Source organism: Nannobrachium achirus, assembly GCF_963921795.1.
Source record: "Nannobrachium achirus genome assembly, chromosome: 15".
Lineage (NCBI taxonomy): Eukaryota > Metazoa > Chordata > Actinopteri > Myctophiformes > Myctophidae > Nannobrachium > Nannobrachium achirus.
This window is the reverse complement of record NC_137822.1, coordinates 743,242-767,639: the sequence shown is the minus strand read 5'-3', so window position 1 is coordinate 767,639 and position 24,398 is coordinate 743,242. Positions and strand designations below refer to the sequence as shown.

The window sequence follows — 24,398 nt, the reverse complement described above, 5'->3', positions numbered from 1 at the left end:
AAGGCTTTTTCACCAATGGTCAACTAATTGTCAGGTAACATCACATATCTGATCAAATAAAATAGCTATAATGATATATATATATATATATATATATATATATATATATATATATATATATATATATATATATATATGTGTGTATGAAGTGAGTCCATTGGAGCTCGTTTGAATGAGTACATCTAATCAACATCCAAGATGATATTATGTTGGCATATTCAGTGCAGAAGCATAATTGCCTTAACCTGACCAGCCAGATGGTGGCAGTAGTGCGTAGGCTAGCGCCCTACTTTACCAGAGCGGTATGCAGCCAGGCAAACGCACTGCTGCCACCATCTGGCGCAGTCAGTTTATAATTGCCTTGGTGCATAATAACATTAACAACCAAGTGTCAGCTGCACACAAACACACCTGCCCTCTGCAGTGCTCTAATTTGAAAGTGACTAGTCTCATTTATCTTCAAAGCCTTTAAATGGGATATGATTAAGGATTAGCTACTGTGATTATGGTAAGCTCACATTTCATACCACAAACACCATGCAGTAAGAACTCCTGTAACTTCTAATTACCCCCTCCCACCCAGGGGTCCGCGGACCCCACTTTGAGAAAAAAAAGTGGGGGTCCCCAGCTAAATGATAGTTAGGAACAAATGGGTGTAACTCGGTGTACAAATGGAACCAAATGAAGAATATAAATTGGGGTTTGAGAGATAGAAATGCCACTAATTGGGGAAAACTATACGGACGCCCATGTACTTAATTGGATTAAAATAGCAAGTCAACCATGGAGGCCCTTGAAATTAAAGTGGTTGAGAATCACTGCTATAGAGCTCTAAAATATTCTGTTACATGTGAATCTGCATTCAGACACTATTGTAGCAGCAAATTGCAAATTAATCTATTCTAGGGTTGTAATAGGCCTACCTCCCATTGACAGCCAATTACAAAAAAGGGGGGAAAAAAGAAAAAAGCTATCAGATTGTATTAAACGACGCTTGAATTATGCTCTTTCTGCAGTTTGTTCCATAAAAATCAACCTAATGAGTTACTTTGTCAATAAAATCGGGGAGACAGTTATATTTTAACTTTGGCGTTCAATAATTCAATGTCCAGCACAGGTGGTACACAGGACCGTAATCACCTGAACCGAATTTCTTGACAGAAAGTAACTCATCTATCATGGTGGGGTTTTCTTTAATATGAAACAAACTTTGACAGATAGAAAGGGGATACTTCAAGCTTTCCATACAGCCGCAATGTTGGCGAGTTTGACATCGTTTAAAAATGCATTATTTTCTGATAACTAGGCATAGTAGCGTGTTCTGTCTGTCTGTCATTCAAGGTTATATAGAACATGAGTTAAAGAGATGGTTATCATTTGGAAATAAACTGCAAGACTTACCTTTTAGTTGACCAGACCTTGTAGCCTACCAGTTGACCTTGTACCAGTGAACTGTACCGTCACGAAACAGTGCCTTTCCCCTATGCAAACTTCTAATAAATACTTCAATCAATACTGAAATATTGCAGGGCGCATCTTCTGCCTCAGCGTTAGTGGAGTTCTGTTCTGCACGCCATGGACCAGAGCTACCTCAGCACCACATTTGAAAATGTATACCGCCACCTACTGGATTGTTAACTGTACTACCTGTAATCTGAAAACAATATATGTAATAAATAAAAAATAAACTAGATGGTCAAATTTAAAAATCAAGGAGCCAACATTTGATTTGTATATGAAACCAGACAGTATTTTGTCCTATAGACCAATTGTTGGAAAATGTGCCTAACCTTTTCTCCCCAGCCAGATTTTATTAAACAAACTTATTCTAGAGGAAAAAAAGCTAATCTACTTGTGTTTGATCCGTTTGGTTTGATATCTTTCCATTGAATCAGCCTTTACTAGTTACTTATTTTGAACACACACCAACCACTTATACGTAGCCCTATATATTTTGTCAATTTGTAAATAACCGATTTACAAGCTCTCAATTTGTCACATTGCATTGTGAGCTTGTAGATCTGCCATTTTTAGAAGAGTTTTTATACATTAGAAAACTTGTGAAACGGGACTCCCTGCATAATGAGTAGGCTACTTTAAGTAGGCTACATTCTGATACCAATACTTCTAATTAAGTAGGCTACATTCTGATACCAACACTTCCAAGTACATTTTGAATTCCCTGCATAATGAGTAGGCTACTTTAAGTAGGCTACATTCTGATACCAACACTTCAAGTACATTTTGAATTGTGGACCTTTGCTTGCAACAGTATTTCTACATTGCAGTATTGATTTACTTAATAAAAAACATATTTTTCCACCACTGTGGTACTACTGGTACTAACTAGTACTAACTAGTACTAACTACTGGTACTAACTAGAGTAGACTTAAGTAGACACTCTTCCAGCGTTATTACATTGAAATCATGCTCCCTTCCCAGACCTTGCAGTAAGTTTTATCAAGCAAAATTATCAAACAATGTAATCATTTATTTGGATGATCACGGAACCAAAAACAGGAAAACTGAAATAAACAGTTGCTCTGAGGTAAACAGGCATCGGACCAACATAATAACAAACTAATATATATAAAAAAGCAATTATTGAGTCAATGGAAACCTTGGGGGGGGGGGGATTCTTCAGTCTCAAGGTCCTCTTAATACTTTTCTCACTTGACTAAACAAAAATAATAATAATGCAAACTAGTGAAAATAGCTGTTCTAACAATCTCAAAATACGGCACATTTTGAGGCGTTGTGAGCTTGTCTTGTAGATCTACTATTTTCGTTTTCAGTGTCAATCTTGTGCGACTAAGGGCCTGTTTCCACTACGCCTTTTCCACGAGAAAACTACAAACTTAAGTGTCAGACATGCCTTCTGTTCAGACGACAACGGCATTTATGAGGGTTGGAAACGCAAAAAGGAAAACCCCTTCCCCAGAGTGAAAATCTTTGAAACGATCCTCCTTGCGTTTCCATCTAAACGGGCGAGTTTACAGGGAATCAATCTGTAAAATATGTGATGTCATGGCTGACGCTGCAAAGCCACAGCCGTGGATGTAAACAACAGCTGTGATAGGCAGGAGAGCGGACATGATGTCACACACTGCCAGATAGTGGCAGATAGTATAGTCTTTGCTAGGTGACAGCTTGGGTACCAGTCTTGGGTCTTTGCTAGGTAAAGGCTTGAGTACCAGTCTTGGGTCTTTGCTAGGTAAAGGCTTGAGTGCCAGTGATGGGGAGAGGGACTGCCCAGCACTGGTACAGACTTCTGATGGTGTTGGTACACAACTCGGGTCCTGGACGCATAACTTCTTGGCAGAGTTGTCAGCGGATTCAGGTTCCCTGGGCCTCTACAAAGGCGAGCCTGTTCTCCACCCGTGTTGAAAAAGTTCAACTTTGTCTCTCGTCAAATAATACAGATTGTCGTACTAACATCGTTTTAGTCATTGTTGCGTCTCCGTCTGAACGCTGGATTAAATGTGAGATCGCAATGACATGGATTAAATGTGAGATCGCAATGACATTTTGCCAACAGTTGTCGTCTGAACAGGGTCTAAATTGCATTCATTTAGAAAAGACAACAAGCCACATTAATACAGTTTCTGCCAGACAAATGATTTGGAATTTTTCTAACTCAAATATCGGAATGACCAAATTTGGGCACAGGTGACGTCATCGGCTAGTCTCTTTCAGAGCTAGTAGTCCCGTCTATACGAACTTAACTCCGGTCCGTCTATAAGGAACTTAACTCCGGTCCGTCTATAAGGAACTTAACTCCGGTCCGTCTATAAGGAACTGAACTCCGGTCCGTCTATAAGGAAGTGAACTCCGGTCCAAGCGGTAACCTTGCCCAACAAACAATAACAAGTGAACTAGTGATCCAGAACAACATTCTCAGAAGTGTTCAGACATGAGGTTCGTTTCTGAGCATGTCGACAAGACGGTGTCTCCCAACCGTTGGTAGACCGCCTCTTGTCAACATGCTTGGACAGACCCCCTGCTAGACTCTCTGGCTTACGAGAGGTCTGTCAAATGCCCAAATTGTAGACGGCTAGCCCCATAGGAGCCATGCCATAATAGCAATAAAATAATACAAAAAAAAAAAAGAACAGTATGTACAAAGAATATATCGGGTGGAAACCTCATGTCCGTTTTGAAAAAAAAGAAAAGAAAGGAAAGCAGGCCCTCCAGGCCTAGAAAAAGTCCAGCTGGAGGAGGTCCTCACTGGTCATCAGTCTCTGGTGCCAGCATGCGGGTGAAGGTCAGCACCGCAGGCTCCTCGCTCACGTTCCTCAAGCTGTGGGCGTGACCTGTGTGAACAGAACAATGCAATAAAGGGTTAAAGGTGTATTCAATGATTATGAAAGTGGCCGGGGGTCAACTTGTCCCTTACTGGCCTTACATCGTGGAAATGTTTAGTTTTTTATAGATTTTTTACACCATTATAATGTTCTCGTTTTGATCATTAGACCCAATCACTGAATACCGGTAGGCCTACGTCTCCAGCTTCAGGATATGTATGATACTGATTTACTACCAGACTGTGGCATTTTATGAGTTCAGTAGTTTACAATCTAGGCATTTAGCAGATGTTCTTAATTCAGAGCGACTGTGGTTCTCAAAACTTTTATTTTGACTCATCATAACATAACTACAGCCATACTGATTGGTCGAGGACTGGCTGGCCACCTCTGAAAACCGAATCTAGCTATGCTCGTAACACGGGCCATGGTGGAAGTCCTTATATGGTCAGCACACATTCTAGTGAGGAGAATTATTGGAAAATGTACCAATTACATTTTTATTTGAATGAAATACAATCACTGAATATACCTTTAATAAACTAGTTAGAAAACAATGCAATACTTGCGTCACAAACTCTGAACGTCCAACTGTTCAAACTGTAGCAGATCTACAAGCTGAAAACGCATTGTGATTAGACATGGCGGGAGCTTGTAGATCTGCCATTCTTGCTGCTTTTTAGAGACACTGTTGTTAAGAGTGTACGGGCATTCATTTACTAAAGAAACACAAAGTTGAAATACAAGTATGCTGGCTGACAGCAATATCCCTTTCCCAGGTCTTACCACATGGTACTATGAATGAGTGTCCTGCGTTGTAATGGGAGGTCTTACCACATGGTACTATGAATGAGTGTCCTGCGTTGTAATGGGAGGTCTTACCACATGGTACTATGAATGAGTGTCCTGCGTTGTAATGGGAGGTCTTACCACATGGCACTATGAATGAGTGTCCTGCGTTGTAATGGGAGGTCTCACCACATGGTACTATGAATGAGTGTCCTGCGTTGTAATGGGAGGTCTTACCACATGGTACTATGAATGAGTGTCCTGCGTTGTAATGGGAGGTCTTACCACATGGTACTATGAATGAGTGTCCTGCGTTGTAATGGGAGGTCTTACCACATGGTACTATGAATGAGTGTCCTGCGTTGTAATGGGAGGTCTTACCACATGGTACTATGAATGAGTGTCCTGCGTTGTAATGGGAGGTCTTACCACATGGCACTATGAATGAGTGTCCTGCGTTGTAATGGGAGGTCTTACCACATGGTACTATGAATGAGTGTCCTGCGTTGTAATGGGAGGTCTTACCACATGGTACTATGAATGAGTGTCCTGCGTTGTAATGGGAGGTCTTACCACATGGTACTATGAATGAGTGTCCTGCGTTGTAATGGGAGGTCTTACCACATGGCACTATGAATGAGTGTCCTGCGTTGTAATGGGAGGTCTTACCACATGGTACTATGAATGAGTGTCCTGCGTTGTAATGGGAGGTCTTACCACATGGTACTATGAATGAGTGCTCTGCGTTGTAATGGGAGGTCTTACCACATGGTACTATGAATGAGTGTCCTGCGTTGTAATGGGAGGTCTTACCACATGGTACTATGAATGAGTGCTCTGCGTTGTAATGGGAGGTCTTACCACATGGTACTATGAATGAGTGCTCTGCGTTGTAATGGGAGGTCTTACCACATGGTACTATGAATGAGTGTCCTGCGTTGTAATGGGAGGTCTTACCACATGGTACTATGAATGAGTGCTCTGCGTTGTAATGGGAGGTCTTACCACATGGTACTATGAATGAGTGCTCTGCGTTGTAATGGGAGGTCTTACCACATGGTACTATGAATGAGTGTCCTGCGTTGTAATGGGAGGTCTTACCACATGGTACTATGAATGAGTGCTCTGCGTTGTAATGGGAGGTCTTACCACATGGTACTATGAATGAGTGCTCTGCGTTGTAATGGGAGGTCTTACCACATGGTACTATGAATGAGTGTCCTGCGTTGTAATGGGAGGTCTTACCACATGGTACTATGAATGAGTGTCCTGCGTTGTAATGGGAGGTCTTACCACATGGTACTATGAATGAGTGCTCTGCGTTGTAATGGGAGGTCTTACCACATGGTACTATGAATGAGTGTCCTGCGTTGTAATGGGAGGTCTTACCACATGGTACTATGAATGAGTGTCCTGCGTTGTAATGGGAGGTCTTACCACATGGTACTATGAATGAGTGTCCTGCGTTGTAATGGGAGGTCTTACCACATGGCACTATGAATGAGTGTCCTGCGTTGTAATGGGAGGTCTTACCACATGGTACTATGAATGAGTGTCCTGCGTTGTAATGGGAGGTCTTACCACATGGTACTATGAATGAGTGTCCTGTGTTGTAATGGGAGGTCTTACCACATGGTACTATGAATGAGTGTCCTGCGTTGTAATGGGAGGTCTTACCACATGGTACTATGAATGAGTGTTCTGCGTTGTAATGGGAGGTCTTACCACATGGTACTATGAATGAGTGTCCTGCGTTGTAATGGGAGGTCTTACCACATGGTACTATGAATGAGTGTCCTGCGTTGTAATGGGAGGTCTTACCACATGGTACTATGAATGAGTGTCCTGCGTTGTAATGGGAGGTCTTACCACATGGTACTATGAATGAGTGTCCTGCGTTGTAATGGGAGGTCTTACCACATGGTACTATGAATGAGTGTCCTGCGTTGTAATGGGAGGTCTTACCACATGGCACTATGAATGAGTGGCCTGCGTTGTAATGGGAGGTCTTACCACATGGTACTATGAATGAGTGTCCTGCGTTGTAATGGGAGGTCTTACCACATGGCACTATGAATGAGTGTCCTGCGTTGTAATGGGAGGTCTTACCACATGGCACTATGAATGAGTGTTCTGCGTTGTAATGGGAGGTCTTACCACATGGTACTATGAATGAGTGTCCTGTGTTGTAATGGGAGGTCTTACCACATGGTACTATGAATGAGTGTCCTGCGTTGTAATGGGAGGTCTTACCACATGGTACTATGAATGAGTGTCCTGCGTTGTAATGGGAGGTCTTACCACATGGTACTATGAATGAGTGTTCTGCGTTGTAATGGGAGGTCTTACCACATGGTACTATGAATGAGTGTCCTGCGTTGTAATGGGAGGTCTTACCACATGGCACTATGAATGAGTGTTCTGCGTTGTAATGGGAGGTCTTACCACATGGCACTATGAATGAGTGTCCTGCGTTGTAATGGGAGGTCTTACCACATGGCACTATGAATGAGTGTCCTGCGTTGTAATGGGAGGTCTTACCACATGGTACTATGAATGAGTGTCCTGCGTTGTAATGGGAGGTCTTACCACATGGCACTATGAATGAGTGTCCTGCGTTGTAATGGGAGGTCTTACCACATGGTACTATGAATGAGTGTCCTGCGTTGTAATGGGAGGTCTTACCACATGGCACTATGAATGAGTGTCCTGCGTTGTAATGGGAGGTCTTACCACATGGCACTATGAATGAGTGTCCTGCGTTGTAATGGGAGGTCTTACCACATGGTACTATGAATGAGTGGCCTGCGTTGTAATGGGAGGTCTTACCACATGGTACTATGAATGAGTGTCCTGCGTTGTAATGGGAGGTCTTACCACATGGTACTATGAATGAGTGTCCTGCGTTGTAATGGGAGGTCTTACCACATGGCACTATGAATGAGTGTCCTGCGTTGTAATGGGAGGTCTTACCACATGGTACTATGAATGAGTGTCCTGCGTTGTAATGGGAGGTCTTACCACATGGCACTATGAATGAGTGTCCTGCGTTGTAATGGGAGGTCTTACCACATGGCACTATGAATGAGTGTCCTGCGTTGTAATGGGAGGTCTTACCACATGGCACTATGAATGAGTGTCCTGCGTTGTAATGGGAGGTCTTACCACATGGTACTATGAATGAGTGTCCTGCGTTGTAATGGGAGGTCTTACCACATGGCACTATGAATGAGTGTCCTGCGTTGTAATGGGAGGTCTTACCACATGGTACTATGAATGAGTGTCCTGCGTTGTAATGGGAGGTCTTACCACATGGCACTATGAATGAGTGTCCTGCGTTGTAATGGGAGGTCTTACCACATGGCACTATGAATGAGTGTCCTGCGTTGTAATGGGAGGTCTTACCACATGGTACTATGAATGAGTGTCCTGCGTTGTAATGGGAGGTCTTACCACATGGCACTATGAATGAGTGTCCTGCGTTGTAATGGGAGGTCTTACCACATGGTACTATGAATGAGTGTCCTGCGTTGTAATGGGAGGTCTTACCACATGGTACTATGAATGAGTGTCCTGCGTTGTAATGGGAGGTCTTACCACATGGTACTATGAATGAGTGTCCTGCGTTGTAATGGGAGGTCTTACCACATGGTACTATGAATGAGTGTCCTGCGTTGTAATGGGAGGTCTTACCACATGGTACTATGAATGAGTGTCCTGCGTTGTAATGGGAGGTCTTACCACATGGTACTATGAATGAGTGTCCTGCGTTGTAATGGGAGGTCTTACCACATGGTACTATGAATGAGTGGCCTGCGTTGTAATGGGAGGTCTTACCACATGGCACTATGAATGAGTGTCCTGCGTTGTAATGGGAGGTCTTACCACATGGTACTATGAATGAGTGTCCTGCGTTGTAATGGGAGGTCTTACCACATGGTACTATGAATGAGTGCTCTGCGTTGTAATGGGAGGTCTTACCACATGGTACTATGAATGAGTGTCCTGCGTTGTAATGGGAGGTCTTACCACATGGCACTATGAATGAGTGTCCTGCGTTGTAATGGGAGGTCTTACCACATGGTACTATGAATGAGTGTCCTGCGTTGTAATGGGAGGTCTTACCACATGGTACTATGAATGAGTGTCCTGCGTTGTAATGGGAGGTCTTACCACATGGTACTATGAATGAGTGTCCTGCGTTGTAATGGGAGGTCTTACCACATGGCACTATGAATGAGTGTCCTGCGTTGTAATGGGAGGTCTTACCACATGGTACTATGAATGAGTGTCCTGCGTTGTAATGGGAGGTCTTACCACATGGTACTATGAATGAGTGTCCTGCGTTGTAATGGGAGGTCTTACCACATGGTACTATGAATGAGTGTCCTGCGTTGTAATGGGAGGTCTTACCACATGGTACTATGAATGAGTGTCCTGCGTTGTAATGGGAGGTCTTACCACATGGTACTATGAATGAGTGTCCTGCGTTGTAATGGGAGGTCTTACCACATGGTACTATGAATGAGTGCTCTGCGTTGTAATGGGAGGTCTTACCACATGGTACTATGAATGAGTGCTCTGCGTTGTAATGGGAGGTCTTACCACATGGTACTATGAATGAGTGTCCTGCGTTGTAATGGGAGGTCTTACCACATGGCACTATGAATGAGTGTCCTGCGTTGTAATGGGAGGTCTCACCACATGGTACTATGAATGAGTGTCCTGTGTTGTAATGGGAGGTCTTACCACATGGTACTATGAATGAGTGTCCTGCGTTGTAATGGGAGGTCTTACCACATGGCACTATGAATGAGTGTCCTGCGTTGTAATGGGAGGTCTTACCACATGGTACTATGAATGAGTGTCCTGCGTTGTAATGGGAGGTCTTACCACATGGTACTATGAATGAGTGTCCTGCGTTGTAATGGGAGGTCTTACCACATGGCACTATGAATGAGTGTCCTGCGTTGTAATGGGAGGTCTTACCACATGGTACTATGAATGAGTGTCCTGCGTTGTAATGGGAGGTCTTACCACATGGTACTATGAATGAGTGTCCTGCGTTGTAATGGGAGGTCTTACCACATGGTACTATGAATGAGTGTCCTGCGTTGTAATGGGAGGTCTTACCACATGGTACTATGAATGAGTGTCCTGCGTTGTAATGGGAGGTCTTACCACATGGTACTATGAATGAGTGTCCTGCGTTGTAATGGGAGGTCTTACCACATGGCACTATGAATGAGTGTTCTGCGTTGTAATGGGAGGTCTTACCACATGGCACTATGAATGAGTGTCCTGCGTTGTAATGGGAGGTCTTACCACATGGCACTATGAATGAGTGTTCTGCGTTGTAATGGGAGGTCTTACCACATGGCACTATGAATGAGTGTCCTGCGTTGTATTGGGAGGTCTTACCACATGGTACTATGAATGAGTGTCCTGCGTTGTAATGGGAGGTCTTACCACATGGTACTATGAATGAGTGTCCTGCGTTGTAATGGGAGGTCTTACCACATGGTACTATGAATGAGTGTCCTGCGTTGTAATGGGAGGTCTTACCACATGGTACTATGAATGAGTGTCCTGCGTTGTAATGGGAGGTCTTACCACATGGTACTATGAATGAGTGCTCTGCGTTGTAATGGGAGGTCTTACCACATGGCACTATGAATGAGTGTCCTGCGTTGTAATGGGAGGTCTTACCACATGGTACTATGAATGAGTGTTCTGCGTTGTAATGGGAGGTCTTACCACATGGTACTATGAATGAGTGTCCTGCGTTGTAATGGGAGGTCTTACCACATGGCACTATGAATGAGTGTCCTGCGTTGTAATGGGAGGTCTTACCACATGGTACTATGAATGAGTGTCCTGCGTTGTAATGGGAGGTCTTACCACATGGTACTATGAATGAGTGTCCTGTGTTGTAATGGGAGGTCTTACCACATGGTACTATGAATGAGTGTCCTGCGTTGTAATGGGAGGTCTTACCACATGGTACTATGAATGAGTGTCCTGCGTTGTAATGGGAGGTCTTACCACATGGCACTATGAATGAGTGTCCTGCGTTGTAATGGGAGGTCTTACCACATGGCACTATGAATGAGTGTCCTGCGTTGTAATGGGAGGTCTTACCACATGGTACTATGAATGAGTGTCCTGCGTTGTAATGAGAGGTCTTACCACATGGTACTATGAATGAGTGTCCTGCGTTGTAATGAGAGGTCTTACCACATGGTACTATGAATGAGTGTCCTGCGTTGTAATGGGAGGTCTTACCACATGGCACTATGAATGAGTGTCCTGCGTTGTAATGGGAGGTCTTACCACATGGCACTATGAATGAGTGTCCTGCGTTGTAATGGGAGGTCTTACCACATGGTACTATGAATGAGTGTCCTGCGTTGTAATGGGAGGTCTTACCACATGGTACTATGAATGAGTGGCCTGCGTTGTAATGGGAGGTCTTACCACATGGTACTATGAATGAGTGGCCTGCGTTGTAATGGGAGGTCTTACCACATGGTACTATGAATGAGTGTCCTGCGTTGTAATGGGAGGTCTTACCACATGGTACTATGAATGAGTGGCCTGCGTTGTAATGGGAGGTCTTACCACATGGCACTATGAATGAGTGTCCTGCGTTGTAATGGGAGGTCTTACCACATGGTACTATGAATGAGTGGCCTGCGTTGTAATGGGAGGTCTTACCACATGGTACTATGAATGAGTGGCCTGCGTTGTAATGGGAGGTCTTACCACATGGCACTATGAATGAGTGTCCTGCGTTGTAATGGGAGGTCTTACCACATGGTACTATGAATGAGTGTCCTGCGTTGTAATGGGAGGTCTTACCACATGGTACTATGAATGAGTGTCCTGCGTTGTAATGGGAGGTCTTACCACATGGTACTATGAATGAGTGTCCTGCGTTGTAATGGGAGGTCTTACCACATGGTACTATGAATGAGTGTCCTGCGTTGTAATGGGAGGTCTTACCACATGGTACTATGAATGAGTGCTCTGCGTTGTAATGGGAGGTCTTACCACATGGCACTATGAATGAGTGTCCTGCGTTGTAATGGGAGGTCTTACCACATGGTACTATGAATGAGTGTCCTGCGTTGTAATGGGAGGTCTTACCACATGGTACTATGAATGAGTGGCCTGCGTTGTAATGGGAGGTCTTACCACATGGTACTATGAATGAGTGTCCTGCGTTGTAATGGGAGGTCTTACCACATGGTACTATGAATGAGTGTCCTGCGTTGTAATGGGAGGTCTTACCACATGGCACTATGAATGAGTGGCCTGCGTTGTAATGGGAGGTCTTACCACATGGTACTATGAATGAGTGTCCTGCGTTGTAATGGGAGGTCTTACCACATGGCACTATGAATGAGTGTCCTGCGTTGTAATGGGAGGTCTTACCACATGGTATTACGAAGGACCGTCCAGCGTTGTAATGGGAGGTCTTACCACATGGTACTACGAAGGACCGTCCAGCGTTGTAATGAGAGGTCTGTAGGTCTATGGTCACTGCCACACAGCTCGACGCAACGTGGTAGACCTTTAATGCACAAAAGAAAATGCACAAGTTAAGCTGTGGTGATTTCGTCAACTAAAACTATAACGAAAGAAATGGTCAGCGACTTTTTTTTCAGTGACGAAAACTAAATCAAAACTAAGCTACGATGAGTAAAACCAAGACTAAACCTATTGACAATTTTGTCAAAAAGAAAAACTAGACTAAAATGTTAAGGACTAGCAGAGAGAGATCCAGTAGAAGCTAAAGAAAGTAATTTTATGTTTGGTTGTGCTCTGAAAAGAGCATATCTACGAATCGACCATTTTCAGCATGCAATCAAGTGTAAAAATCATTAAGACACGAACAAGGCCTGCCAAAACACATTTTCTTTGATAGCAGCATCAGAGATCTCCTTCTGAACACTTTTTCATGGTTGAAAGTTGATTTATGGTGTAAACTATTTTAACGATTATGCAAAGATTATTGCGATCATCTCAAATGATTGCGATTAGACGATTATGTAACAATTGTGACATGTCTACGCAGATTGTCCCCAGACCCCATGTTGAGAACCAATGGATGTATTCTGCATATACAGTAGTACTTACTGTTGTAGCGCCGTGGTCCACCCAGAGAGGCTTACGCATGTTGGAGCCCAGCAACACCTTCCCAACACAACAGTTATCATGGACAAAGTCTGTGCATATGCCCAGCACCTTGCCATGGTAGGAGTACCACTGGAACTCCTCTGGAGTGATGGGTTCTGCACCTGGCACAAGACAAACAGAGATACCATGAAACCACTCTACAAAATCTTCTAAATCCTAACAGTTTTCTGAAAAAAGTTATGTTACTATACAAGTGGGTCTCAAACTTTTCTATGTTAAGGACGCCCCAAAATTATATGTATTTGACTGCCGGCCTCTCATCTCACGATCTATAGAGCGAGAGATAGATCTACAACTCATCACCTCCTGCCGTGCTAGGAAATTGTACATACTTTGAGAACCAATCTAAATGACACTTGCTTTCCAGAATTTAATGGGTTATTAACACATCTGGATTGATGCGTCCTGCACCGAACGGCGAACACAGCATAGCTGAATGGTTAGGGAGCCCGCCTGGGCAACCAGAGCCCCTGGTTGTCCCTGGTTCGATTCCAGGCCAGGGTAGCAATGTCGATGTGTGTCCCTGAGCAAGACTCTTAACTCATTGAATGCCATTTCAAGATGGCCCCCAAGTACCAGACTGCCACTATCCTAGATTTCTAGTGCACGGATCAATTTTTAGTGCACGGATCGTGCACGCCCATGCACCATATATGCATCATATGTGTAGTACTTTTTAACAGCTTTCAAACAAAAAAATCCGCTTGGAAATCCGTTCAGGCATTCATGAGTTACAAGCCTTCAAAGTCAGACAAAACAGCCATTTTTGACATTTTGAAAGATGTGTTTGTTTGTTATGGGGCTACACATGCAATTTCACAATTGCGATCATGCCTAATACATCTGAGGCATTTTTAGAAATTTAAATTTTTTTTTTTTTTTTTTTTCAAAATGGCTTCCAACTCGGGAAACTCGGGCTCTGGCAGCCTGGGACTACTGTAATAACTCGGGAAACTCGGGCCTTGGCAGTCAATGAGTTAATAGGTATATATATTATTATTATTACACAAGGAAAACACATTTAATTCATGGCTCAAAACGGTCCTATACTGTATATATCATTGTCTATTCATCCATCTTCAACGTCTTATCCGGAGTTGGATAAGACTGACGGACTGACTGTCTGTTAGACAGACTGAATCTAATGTGTGTTCTTACTAGTGTTGTGAGTGGCAGGCCAGAGTGTGTTCAACCAGCGTGTGATGCCTTCCTCATCACGGTCCTGCAGAGACACTGGAGTCAGAGGGTTCACACACATCTCTGTGGCAGTCAACACGGACTGGACGCTCGACGATGGAAGAACTGAAAGCAAAACAAACCGTGTTCAATTACACATGAGGCCATTAAATTTAGGCCTAAGATTATTGGATGCTTTAACTATTAAAAAATAGCAGATATACAAGCTCGCAGGGTGCGCTGCAAGCTTGTAGATCTGCTATTTTTCAAAAGTCGTGAAAATGTGTGCAAATCTTTAAATGCATGTACTTTCAAAGCAAACGATTGTAATTCAAATTTTGCTTCTGGGTGGTCCCTGGAACTAGATATTTTGAGATGGGGTTCCATGGCCAAATAAATATCATGTTGGGGGTCCTTCACAGGAAAAGGTTTGAGTACCACTGACATCTCTCAAGAACAGACTAACTGAGCTCCAGTTAAGTGAAAAGGACCTTTTCTTTGACGATGGCTGGCCAGATTGCTGACAGAAAATTTTCAAGATTTTTCAAAAATAGCAGATCTACAAGCTCACAGCCGCGCTCTGAGCTTGTATATCTGCTATTTTTCAATAGTTAAAGCATAAAATAATGATACACTATAATGTGTACACGTACCGTTCTGAATGGGTTAAGCCAAAGGTAATCATTTTATAATGAGCATTAGTGAGGACCAGTTATATGAATATACGTTGAAAATGTCCTTTAATACATACACGCGTCCTCTTCCTCACGAGAGTCCTGTTCAATAATAGAGGACGGTCCACTTACAAAGCCATGTGACCTGTGAAAAAAAAAAAAAAAGGAAAACTAAATGTCAACCCGATTAAATACAGAGAATTCCATCTAAATGGTCGTTAATGCTAGTTCTCATGTGGTTTCGAATCTACCGTGGCACAACCCCCACTGCCACTACCACTGCCACTACCGTGGCACAACCCCCACTGCCACTAGGGTTAGGGTTAGGGTTAGGGTTAGGGTGGCACAACCCCCACTGCCACTAGGGTTAGGGTTAGGGTTAGGGTGGCACAACCCCCACTGCCACTAGGGTTAGGGTTAGGGTTAGGGTGGCACAACCCCCACTGCCACTAGGGTTAGGGTTAGGGTTAGGGTGGCACAACCCCCACTGCCACTACCACTGCCACTACCGTGGCACAACCCCCACTGCCACTAGGGTTAGGGTTAGGGTTAGGGTTAGGGTGGCACAACCCCCACTGCCACTAGGGTTAGGGTTAGGGTTAGGGTGGCACAACCCCCACTGCCACTAGGGTTAGGGTTAGGGTTAGGGTTAGGGTGGCACAACCCCCACTGCCACTAGGGTTAGGGTTAGGGTTAGGGTGGCACAACCCCCACTGCCACTAGGGTTAGGGTTAGGGTTAGGGTGGCACAACCCCCACTGCCACTAGGGTTAGGGTTAGGGTTAGGGTGGCACAACCCCCACTGCCACTAGGGTTAGGGTTAGGGTTAGGGTTAGGGTGGCACAACCCCCACTGCCACTAGGGTTAGGGTTAGGGTTAGGGTTAGGGTGGCACAACCCCCACTGCCACTAGGGTTAGGGTTAGGGTTAGGGTGGCACAACCCCCACTGCCACTAGGGTTAGGGTTAGGGTTAGGGTTAGGGTGGCACAACCCCCACTGCCACTAGGGTTAGGGTTAGGGTTAGGGTGGCACAACCCCCACTGCCACTAGGGTTAGGGTTAGGGTTAGGGTTAGGGTTAGGGTGGCACAACCCCCACTGCCACTATAAAAACAATCTGCCCAGGGTCATTTGTACTACTTAGTAACAGAGCAGAATGGGGCGGGATTTGACAAACAGTGAATTGTGTAGAAAAGGGATAAAAAAACTAATTTGCTACTCTAATGAGAACGAGAATTGTTTTTGTATAGTCATTGTGCTTGTTGGTATATGAATTGCACTTAAGCCAGCGCTCCCTTGGAGCCCCTCTCATTACATCTGACAAAGCTTTTTAAAAATATTGTGTGACGAGTTGGTCTGATAATTCATTGAGAACACACAAGCAGACCATGGACGAATGTATGCAACATGTTTAAAAGCTTGGACAAAAAAGGCCTCTCTAATCGGGGAGGCGCCCCTCACCAAGGTGGGCCAAGGACTCCAACCCTAAGTAAGAATTGCTTACTTGTCATCAGAGAGCCGGTTCCTATTTGAGAAGCTGTAGTCTCGGGAGGGCCAGCGACGTACAGGGGTTTCCGTTTCTGTGGAAACGTCTGCAGCGTCGACAGACGAATGCTGGCTGGGAGAAGCTTCAACAGTGGGATGCTGGCTGGGTGAAGCTTCAACAGCTGGACTCTCACCGGCATCACTGGCTGCAGCTTCCAATAGGGCTGTGATGGTCATGGAATTTTAGTTGACAGATTAATTGTTGTACAAACAGTTGTGATAACGATTTAATTGTGTTTTTCACACTGACATTTCCGTTTGGCTTTTAGGCTTCCTAAACAATAGTTGCACCTTACAGATATAACAAATAAGTTAAATACACAAGAAATGACGATGACAAATACAAATGGTCAAAATAAATAATGTACTATGCGTAAAACAGGCCATAAAAATAATGATACTTTTAAAAATAGCAGTAATAGCCAATATAGATAAGCTAACAACGCATTGTTAGCTTGTAGATTGACAATTCCAAAAGATTAATCTATAATTGCGATTGTCAAATAATTGCTATGAGGCGACTAAAGCTGGATACTCACAGGAATCGCTGGGCGGCGAAGCCTGCTCCTCCTCGACGAGGTGCGGTGTTTCATCCTCCATTTGGTGAGGTGTGTTTGTGGCGTTGCCCGTGTCAGGACTGCTGCTCTCAAGAACATCCACAACGGAAGAGCTGCTGACAGCCGAAGCGGGCTTCCCTTTCAGCCGAGGCCCAGGGGCTCCTCGCTGTGGCGAGGTTGCCAGGTTGCCGTTTTCAGGGCTCCTGTCTCCTGTACAAGTATCAGATACAAATCACTTATTAATTCAATTATCCTGATTCCTCACGATACATCTGAAAATAAGAGTACAGTAAATTAGGGCTGTAACTATCCATTTCATTCTAGCACATTTTCGACTAGTCGAATAATGAAGGGTGTTTTCTTTTTATCATTCGTTATGCACATCAGTGTGTTTTGATGTTGAGAAATCATTAGCAGAGGGTCCACAGCTAAATGGTTGATAGTCAGGAACCAAATGGACCCTTACAAGTCTAACTCCCAAGTGTACAAATTCCCTTTACCCGTCTGGACGAAGGACGCGTATTCCTGCTCCCACGAAGAAGCCGTTTCTTTGTTAATCTTCCTCACTCTGGATGTCGTCTTACCACCGCTCTGACCGGATCGTTTCCCCGGCGATGCAACCTCAACATCTCCAGCTGCCCTGCTGGGAGGTTTGGTCGTCTTGCTGGGGCTCTGCTTCATTCTGTCACGACAAGCACACACACGTTTTTACTTGACGATTAACCCATTTAGAACGGGTACACATTATTGTGTATCATTATTTTATGCTTTAACTATTGGAAAAATAGCAGATATGCAAGCTCGCAGCGCGGCCCGCTGCGAGCTTGTAGATCTGCTATTTTTGAAAAATAGTGAAAATTTGAATTTTGACCCGATTCTATAAGTGTCTTTTGAAGTGTCTTTTTGAAAAAGCTATGTTTCTATGTCAGCAATCTGGCTAGCCATCGTCAAAGAAAAGGTCCTTTTCAGTTAAATGGAGCTCAGTAAGTCTGTTCTTGAGAGACTACTATGTTAGTGGTTCTCAAACCTTTTCATGTGAAGGACCCCCAAAATGATATTTATTTGGCCACGGACACCCGTCTCAAAATATTTAGTTCCAGGGACCACCCAGAAGTAAAATTTGAGTTACAAACGTTCCCTTTAAAAATACATATATTCAAATATTTGCACACATTTTCACGACCATTTAAAAAATAGCAAATCTACAAGCTCACAGCTTGTATATCTGCTATTTTTCAACAGTTAAAGCATTCAATAATTTTAGGCCTAAATATTAAAAGACAAAAAAAAAAAAAAACACAATGAAGTCGGTGACTTATTTTCATTGCGGTCCTCGTTTTCAACATGGAAAAGGATGAAATGATTTATGATGAACTTATGGCTGATGTAATAATTGCGCCAGGCCTACCTGGGGCTGGACCTGGTTTTCTTCCCATGCGTGGGGAGGTCTGCTGCGTACTCCTCCCAGGGGATGCCATGGCTCTTCCACCACTCTCCTGGAGGCTTCCTCTGCCTTTTACCTCTTAAAGCTGTTATGACATGCAAAAAATAAATAAAAAAGGTAAATCATCCGTTTGGCTAATATTGTTGATGACGTCACGCTGGGCCTTACTGTACTGTCGGCCCGTCTCTCTGTGCCTGCACTAGGAAGTCACCTTATGTGAAAATGTATATTACTAAATATGTGTATATAAAACTATATTACCTCTCAGATATTAGTTTTAGCAAAATTGTCCATGTCAAGTAGTTAATTTCAACAGAAATTAAGAAAATCACTATCGCTCTCAGAGGCCTGCCGACCGCCAGCGTGATGCGCCTTTTATTCAACCCAGCGAGGAGAAGGGAAACGCAGGGTAGCCTACATATGGTTCTCGCTTACGGACAGAAATGTGGCACTGACGCAGTGCGACCGCCAGGGGATAGCCGGAGAACTGGGAGGCGTCTTTTAAGACCAGGTTTGTTTGTTTACAACTGGTCACACGGTGCATTTCAGCTGCCGGTAAAAACAAGGTAAAACTCTGAAATCTGTGGCAGAGGCTACTGAATTAATGAATACCTAACAGTCACCAAAAGTAACAAAACGAAGGATTTCTGGTAATGGAAGGAGGCTATTCCATTAACACAATCACCGCCAAAGATGGGAGATGTCCGTTGTGTCAAATACAACGCTTAAACGCCAAAGCCCAGTACAAATTTCAGCTTTTGCACAGGAGACCCGGGTTCGAATAATAATTTTCAATTATGATTTGGGTAATAATCATTAAAGGCTTTTTAACATTTAGAAGAGTGCCTTGGTTTTCTCTTTCATTTGATCATTTGATCAAGATCACCTTCACCACCTTTTTCTTCATTCTTCCGAGCACCCAGTTTTTTTTTCTTTCTGAGGAAAGTTAGTGTTGCTTTAAAGGTATATTCAGTGATTGTATTTCATTCAAATAAAATATAATTGGTACATTTTCCATTAATTCTCCTCGCTAGAATGTGTGCTGACCATATAAGGACTTCCACCATGCCCCGTGTTACGAGCATAGCTAGATTCAGTTTTCAGAGGTGGCCAGCCAGTCCTCCACCAATCAGGGTAGAGTATGGCCATAGTTATGTTATGATGTTTAGTTATGATGGTCAAAATAAAAGTTTTGAGTCGCTTAGTATTAAGAACGTCTGCCAAATGCCTAGATTGTAAACTACTGAACTCATAAAATGCCACAGTCTTGTAGTAAATCAGTATCATACATATCCTGAAGCTGTAGACGTAGGCCTAACGATATTCAGTGATTGGGTCTAATGATCAAAACGAGGAACATTATAATGGTGTAAAAAACAAAACATTTCCATGCTGTAAGGCCAGTAAGGGACAAGATGACCCCCGGCCACTTTCATTATCACTGAATACATCTTTAAGCCCTGTTTAAATTCCAATCCAAAAAAATAATAAATACAAAATTAATCAAAAGGCAAAATGAAATAAAAAACAAAACTATAATAACTTTGATCTGGAGAGGTGTTCTCGGACGCAGTCTCAGGGGAGCTCTGAGAGGAAGCCGTCTTCACTTTCTGTCTTTTCAGAGGAGCAGCCTGACGTTTCCCTGTGGCCCCTGTGTCTCCTTCCTCCTCTGTTGAAGAGACTCTGGAACCCTTGCCTGTTGACAGGGATGGGTGATATGATTTCAAACCAATAATCACGATTTCAAACTTTTGCCTCGATTACAATTAACAAACAGTTACATACAGATCCCTCTTGAAAAATGTATCAATATGGTGTTAAAAAGCACCAGATGACATAGCATTCCCAAATCACTGAAGGCGGAGACTTCACACTGGACTTCAAAACTATAAGAACCTTGGTCTGGAGACGCGTTTCCTTCAGAGCTTGAGATGACCTTGGTGGTTCTTCTGATGGCAGCTTTTCTGATGACCTCCTCTGTGGCTTTAGAAGGCGACAGAAAAGGTTCATGATGATGTAGAATGGCAAGGTCAGACTAATATCAATGTGTTTTGAGCTAGAAAATGTTAGGGGTACCACGGTTCAGTCAGCCCACGGTTCGGTTCGTATCTCGGTTTTTGGCTCACGGTTTCGGTACAGTAAAAATGTAAAATGAAAAAATAAAGAATCCAAAATGTTCAGTTAATTTTAAAGATGGGGTGCAATCATTTGTTTCACCCCTAAAACATGATAACCAGTTATTATGATTATACTAGGAGGAAGATTGACTCCAAAAAAGTGTACAGAAATTGTTAAAATTATGTTATGTGGCCACACCCAAAAAAATTAAGAAATTCGGTTAATTCGGTATGGGCTGTTCGGTTCGGTACAGGGCCATTCGGTTCGGTATACCGGTTCGGTTCAGTATTGTAGCACCCCTAGAAAATGTAGAGGTCTGCAATTCTCGGCATGCGACAAAAATGGTGCATTGAATGAAGTCAGAGTTCACTCTCCCAGCGTCTCGCTAGGGAGAGCCTTACCAGCCTTAGGTCGTTCACAGCTTCACACTGCAAAACCTTCTGCTCCGATTATGCAGTCGCCAACAATTTTTGGTAGTCACCGACAAAACCACTGATCTTCCACAAGATGGGGCTTTGTTCGCCGAGGCTTTGCTCGTTGTGTGTGAAAGGCACTGAGAGAATATCTGGCCGTGATAATAGCGCTGGGCGATGCCTTCCCGAGTGTTTCTAGATATCTAGCAGTTTGATATTTGGCTGTGTCAGAACGCAGCCCGATAAGATCCACGTTACAGCCAATGAGCACAGGACAGCTGCGCTCACAGACAAAGTCTGTCTGTCTCAATAGATGGATAGTATTTAATTGAAGTTAGAATGACCCTAAACATGTTTGAAAGTGTAAAATGTGCCTTAGTTTAAAGTTCTTGTTCTCGTGGATAAGAGCCTTACCTGAACTGTCATCCTTCTCTTCTTCAGAGATGTCCTGTTGAGTTGAGAACGCAACAGTTAATTAACCCATTTAGAACGGGTACACATTATTGTGTATCATTATTTTATGCTTTAACTATTGAAAAATAGCAGATCTACAAGCTCGCAGCACGGCACTCGGTGCCGCGCTATGAGCTTGTATATCTGCACATTTTCACTGGTTAAAGCATTCAATAATTCTAGGCCTAAATGGTTTAAACCAGAAATTATAATATGTAGCACTAGAGGAGAAGAGGGTTCTATTCTACAAGCTCATCGTCAGATTGCATCACCTTTCTCTTAGGATACTTTTTGGACGCAGCCTCAGGGGAGCTCTGAGAGGAAGCTCTCGTCTGTCTTTTCAGAGGAGCAGCCTGACGTTTCCCCGTGGCCTCAGTGTCTCCTTCCTCCTCCGTTGAAGAGTCTTTGGAACCCTTGCCTGTTGACAGGGATGAGCGATATGATTTCAAATGTGGTTAAACAGTGTACGATTCTAACTCGGTTAAACAGTGACTTACCGGTACTCAAACATATACAGTACAATATATGCAGCAAAATTGGACTTTTGCATCCACCGATTGTTCATGATATAATAAAGAGAATTAAATCTACAATAAAAATATAATATAGCCTACAGATAAATATTTACCCCCCCATCCGCTTAAACAACTTTTTTAACAAATCTGCACGATTCACACAAATGACCAATTTGGATTAAAAAAGGCGATTTTCGCCGAAAAGCTACACGTTTGCATGCCTGTTTAAAACTTTGCCTTGATTACAATTAATCAACGATTATATACTAAAAAAATATAAAAATGAATATTGTGTTAAAAAGCACCAGATGCCAAAGCACCCCAAACCATCACTGACTACGGAAACTTCACACTGGACTTCAAAACGTGCCGTATGTAAAGTGGTCTATCAGAGTCCAGGGTGAAGAGCTATTCACTTCACCGCGGTGTAGTTTTCTAGCTATCACCTAAAAATACATAAAGCCTAGGTGATAGCTAGGAAACTACAACGTGGTGAAGTGAATAGCTCTTCACCCTGGACTCTGTTAGAGCCTTTATACTGCCAGTTTAGCCAAGAAATGATACAAAGGGTTAAAAAGAATAGTGTGCACGCTGGTGCACAAATTCGTGCACTGATCATGCACTACGCATGTGCACGCTTTTCACAGCTTTCAAACAAAAGAAACCGCTTGGAAATCCGTTCAGGCATTCAGCAGCCCTTATGTTTTCTTCAAATGTAAACAAACATGGCTGCCATGTTTGAAAGATGGGGTTGGTATGGGGGTTAAACATGCAATTTCACAATCACGATCATGCCTAGTACATTGGAGGTCCAAGAAACGTATAAAAAATAAAAATAAAAACGATAAAAGACGATTGGCAGGGAAGTACATAGTTAAAAAGACGATTTTATTATGGAATTCGTCTTTTTGGCATTGAGTGAGTCTGGAATCTCTGAAACCTGCATTTCCAAGGGGAGAATTAAAAGAAATAAACCCCACCCATATCTGCATACTGGGCACTGATTGGTCTACTACTTTGGGGAGAGTGACATCCAGGAGAGGGCAATGCTCTTTTGCAATGGCAGGTTAGTAGCTTGACTCAGTATTTAGATATTTGATCATCATATCATCAGACACAGGTTAGTAGCTTGACTCAGTATTTAGATATTTGATCATCATTTCATCAGACACTGGTGACATTTCTTGGTCTCGGTTGTACACAAAAGTCAGAGTAGACGTTAAAATGACCCTAAACATGTTTGAAAGTGTAAAATGTTTGAAAGTGTAAAATGTCCCTTAGTTTAAAGTTCCTGTGGTGGAAAAGAGCCATACCTGAACTGTCATCCTTCTCTTCTTCAGAGCTGTCCTGTTGAGTTGAGAACACAACAGTTAATCAAACCAATTGATTTCATCAAATATTTTTAAGAGAAATGGATTCAAATAAGGGCAGATTCACACTGAGTCTGATGGGGTAATGTCGCCATTCCGACATGTCACCATTCCGACATGTCACCATTCCGACATGTCGCCATTCCGACAATTAGAAGTCAATGTCGGAATGGTGACATGTCGGAATGGCGAGAGGACCCCGAGTCTGATTGATTCAAACCATTCCCGAATACGACTGATTGTCTGGTCCCCGCTGGCAGGCATTCACAATTCACATTGGCCAAGATTATTCCTTCCGAGTGCACTTCATTCAACTGTAATAGTATTGATGTGCTTCACGACGGCGCTGTTGACTATGGGGCTTTGGGAGTAGAGAATGCCATGTCACAGTCTTGAGTCTTCATTGTCTTGAGTTATAATAACATAGCAACAATACTAGGGCTGTCACGATATGACATTTTACATGACGATTAATTGTCACTCAAATAATTGGCGATTAACGATTTAATTGTGTTTTTGTCGTTGATAATTACATTTCTGTTGGGCTTTTAGGCTTTGAAGTTGTACATGGTAGATATGAGACATACAGGTAACCTAAATATACAAAGAAATTACTGACATATTTGACAACTTACTACTTAAAAAATAACTTTGATAGTGGAAATAGCCGATCTACAAGCTGAGCTTGTAGATCTGCTATTTCCACTATTTCGGACATTTTTCAACATTCACGATTATGACGATTATGTAATAATTGTGACAGCCCTAAACAATACACAACCAAAGCAGTGTGCGCTGACTGTCTTTGAAACATCACAATGTAACGACGTCTAATCATCG

At 43.1% G+C, this 24,398-nt stretch overlaps 1 protein-coding gene across 6 annotated transcripts in view; it reads right to left on the bottom strand.

The window, feature by feature from the left end:
* Window positions 1-2,511: 2,511 nt before the first annotated feature.
* Window positions 2,512-24,398, bottom strand: part of LOC308299032 (uncharacterized protein) — a 36,508-nt gene continuing 14,621 nt past the window's right edge. For 3 of the 6 annotated variants that reach the window (XM_080742754.1, XM_080742756.1, XM_080742758.1), the window contains 14 exons: window positions 23,502-23,535; window positions 21,946-22,091; window positions 21,635-21,668; window positions 20,586-20,672; window positions 20,233-20,385; window positions 18,654-18,774; window positions 17,746-17,927; window positions 17,228-17,455; window positions 16,648-16,852; window positions 15,224-15,291; window positions 14,455-14,598; window positions 13,237-13,397; window positions 12,580-12,670; window positions 2,512-4,314 (listed from right to left, as the gene is read on the bottom strand). In XM_080742754.1, the coding sequence (XP_080598880.1) occupies window positions 4,226-4,314; window positions 12,580-12,670; window positions 13,237-13,397; window positions 14,455-14,598; window positions 15,224-15,291; window positions 16,648-16,852; window positions 17,228-17,455; window positions 17,746-17,927; window positions 18,654-18,774; window positions 20,233-20,385; window positions 20,586-20,672; window positions 21,635-21,668; window positions 21,946-22,091; window positions 23,502-23,535 (1,743 nt within the window). In that variant the 3' untranslated portion in view covers window positions 2,512-4,225. The remainder of the gene's footprint in view (window positions 4,315-12,579; window positions 12,671-13,236; window positions 13,398-14,454; window positions 14,599-15,223; window positions 15,292-16,647; window positions 16,853-17,227; window positions 17,456-17,745; window positions 17,928-18,653; window positions 18,775-20,232; window positions 20,386-20,585; window positions 20,673-21,634; window positions 21,669-21,945; window positions 22,092-23,501; window positions 23,536-24,398) is intronic. The other 3 variants (XM_080742755.1, XM_080742757.1, XM_080742759.1) reach the window with 3 other exon arrangements.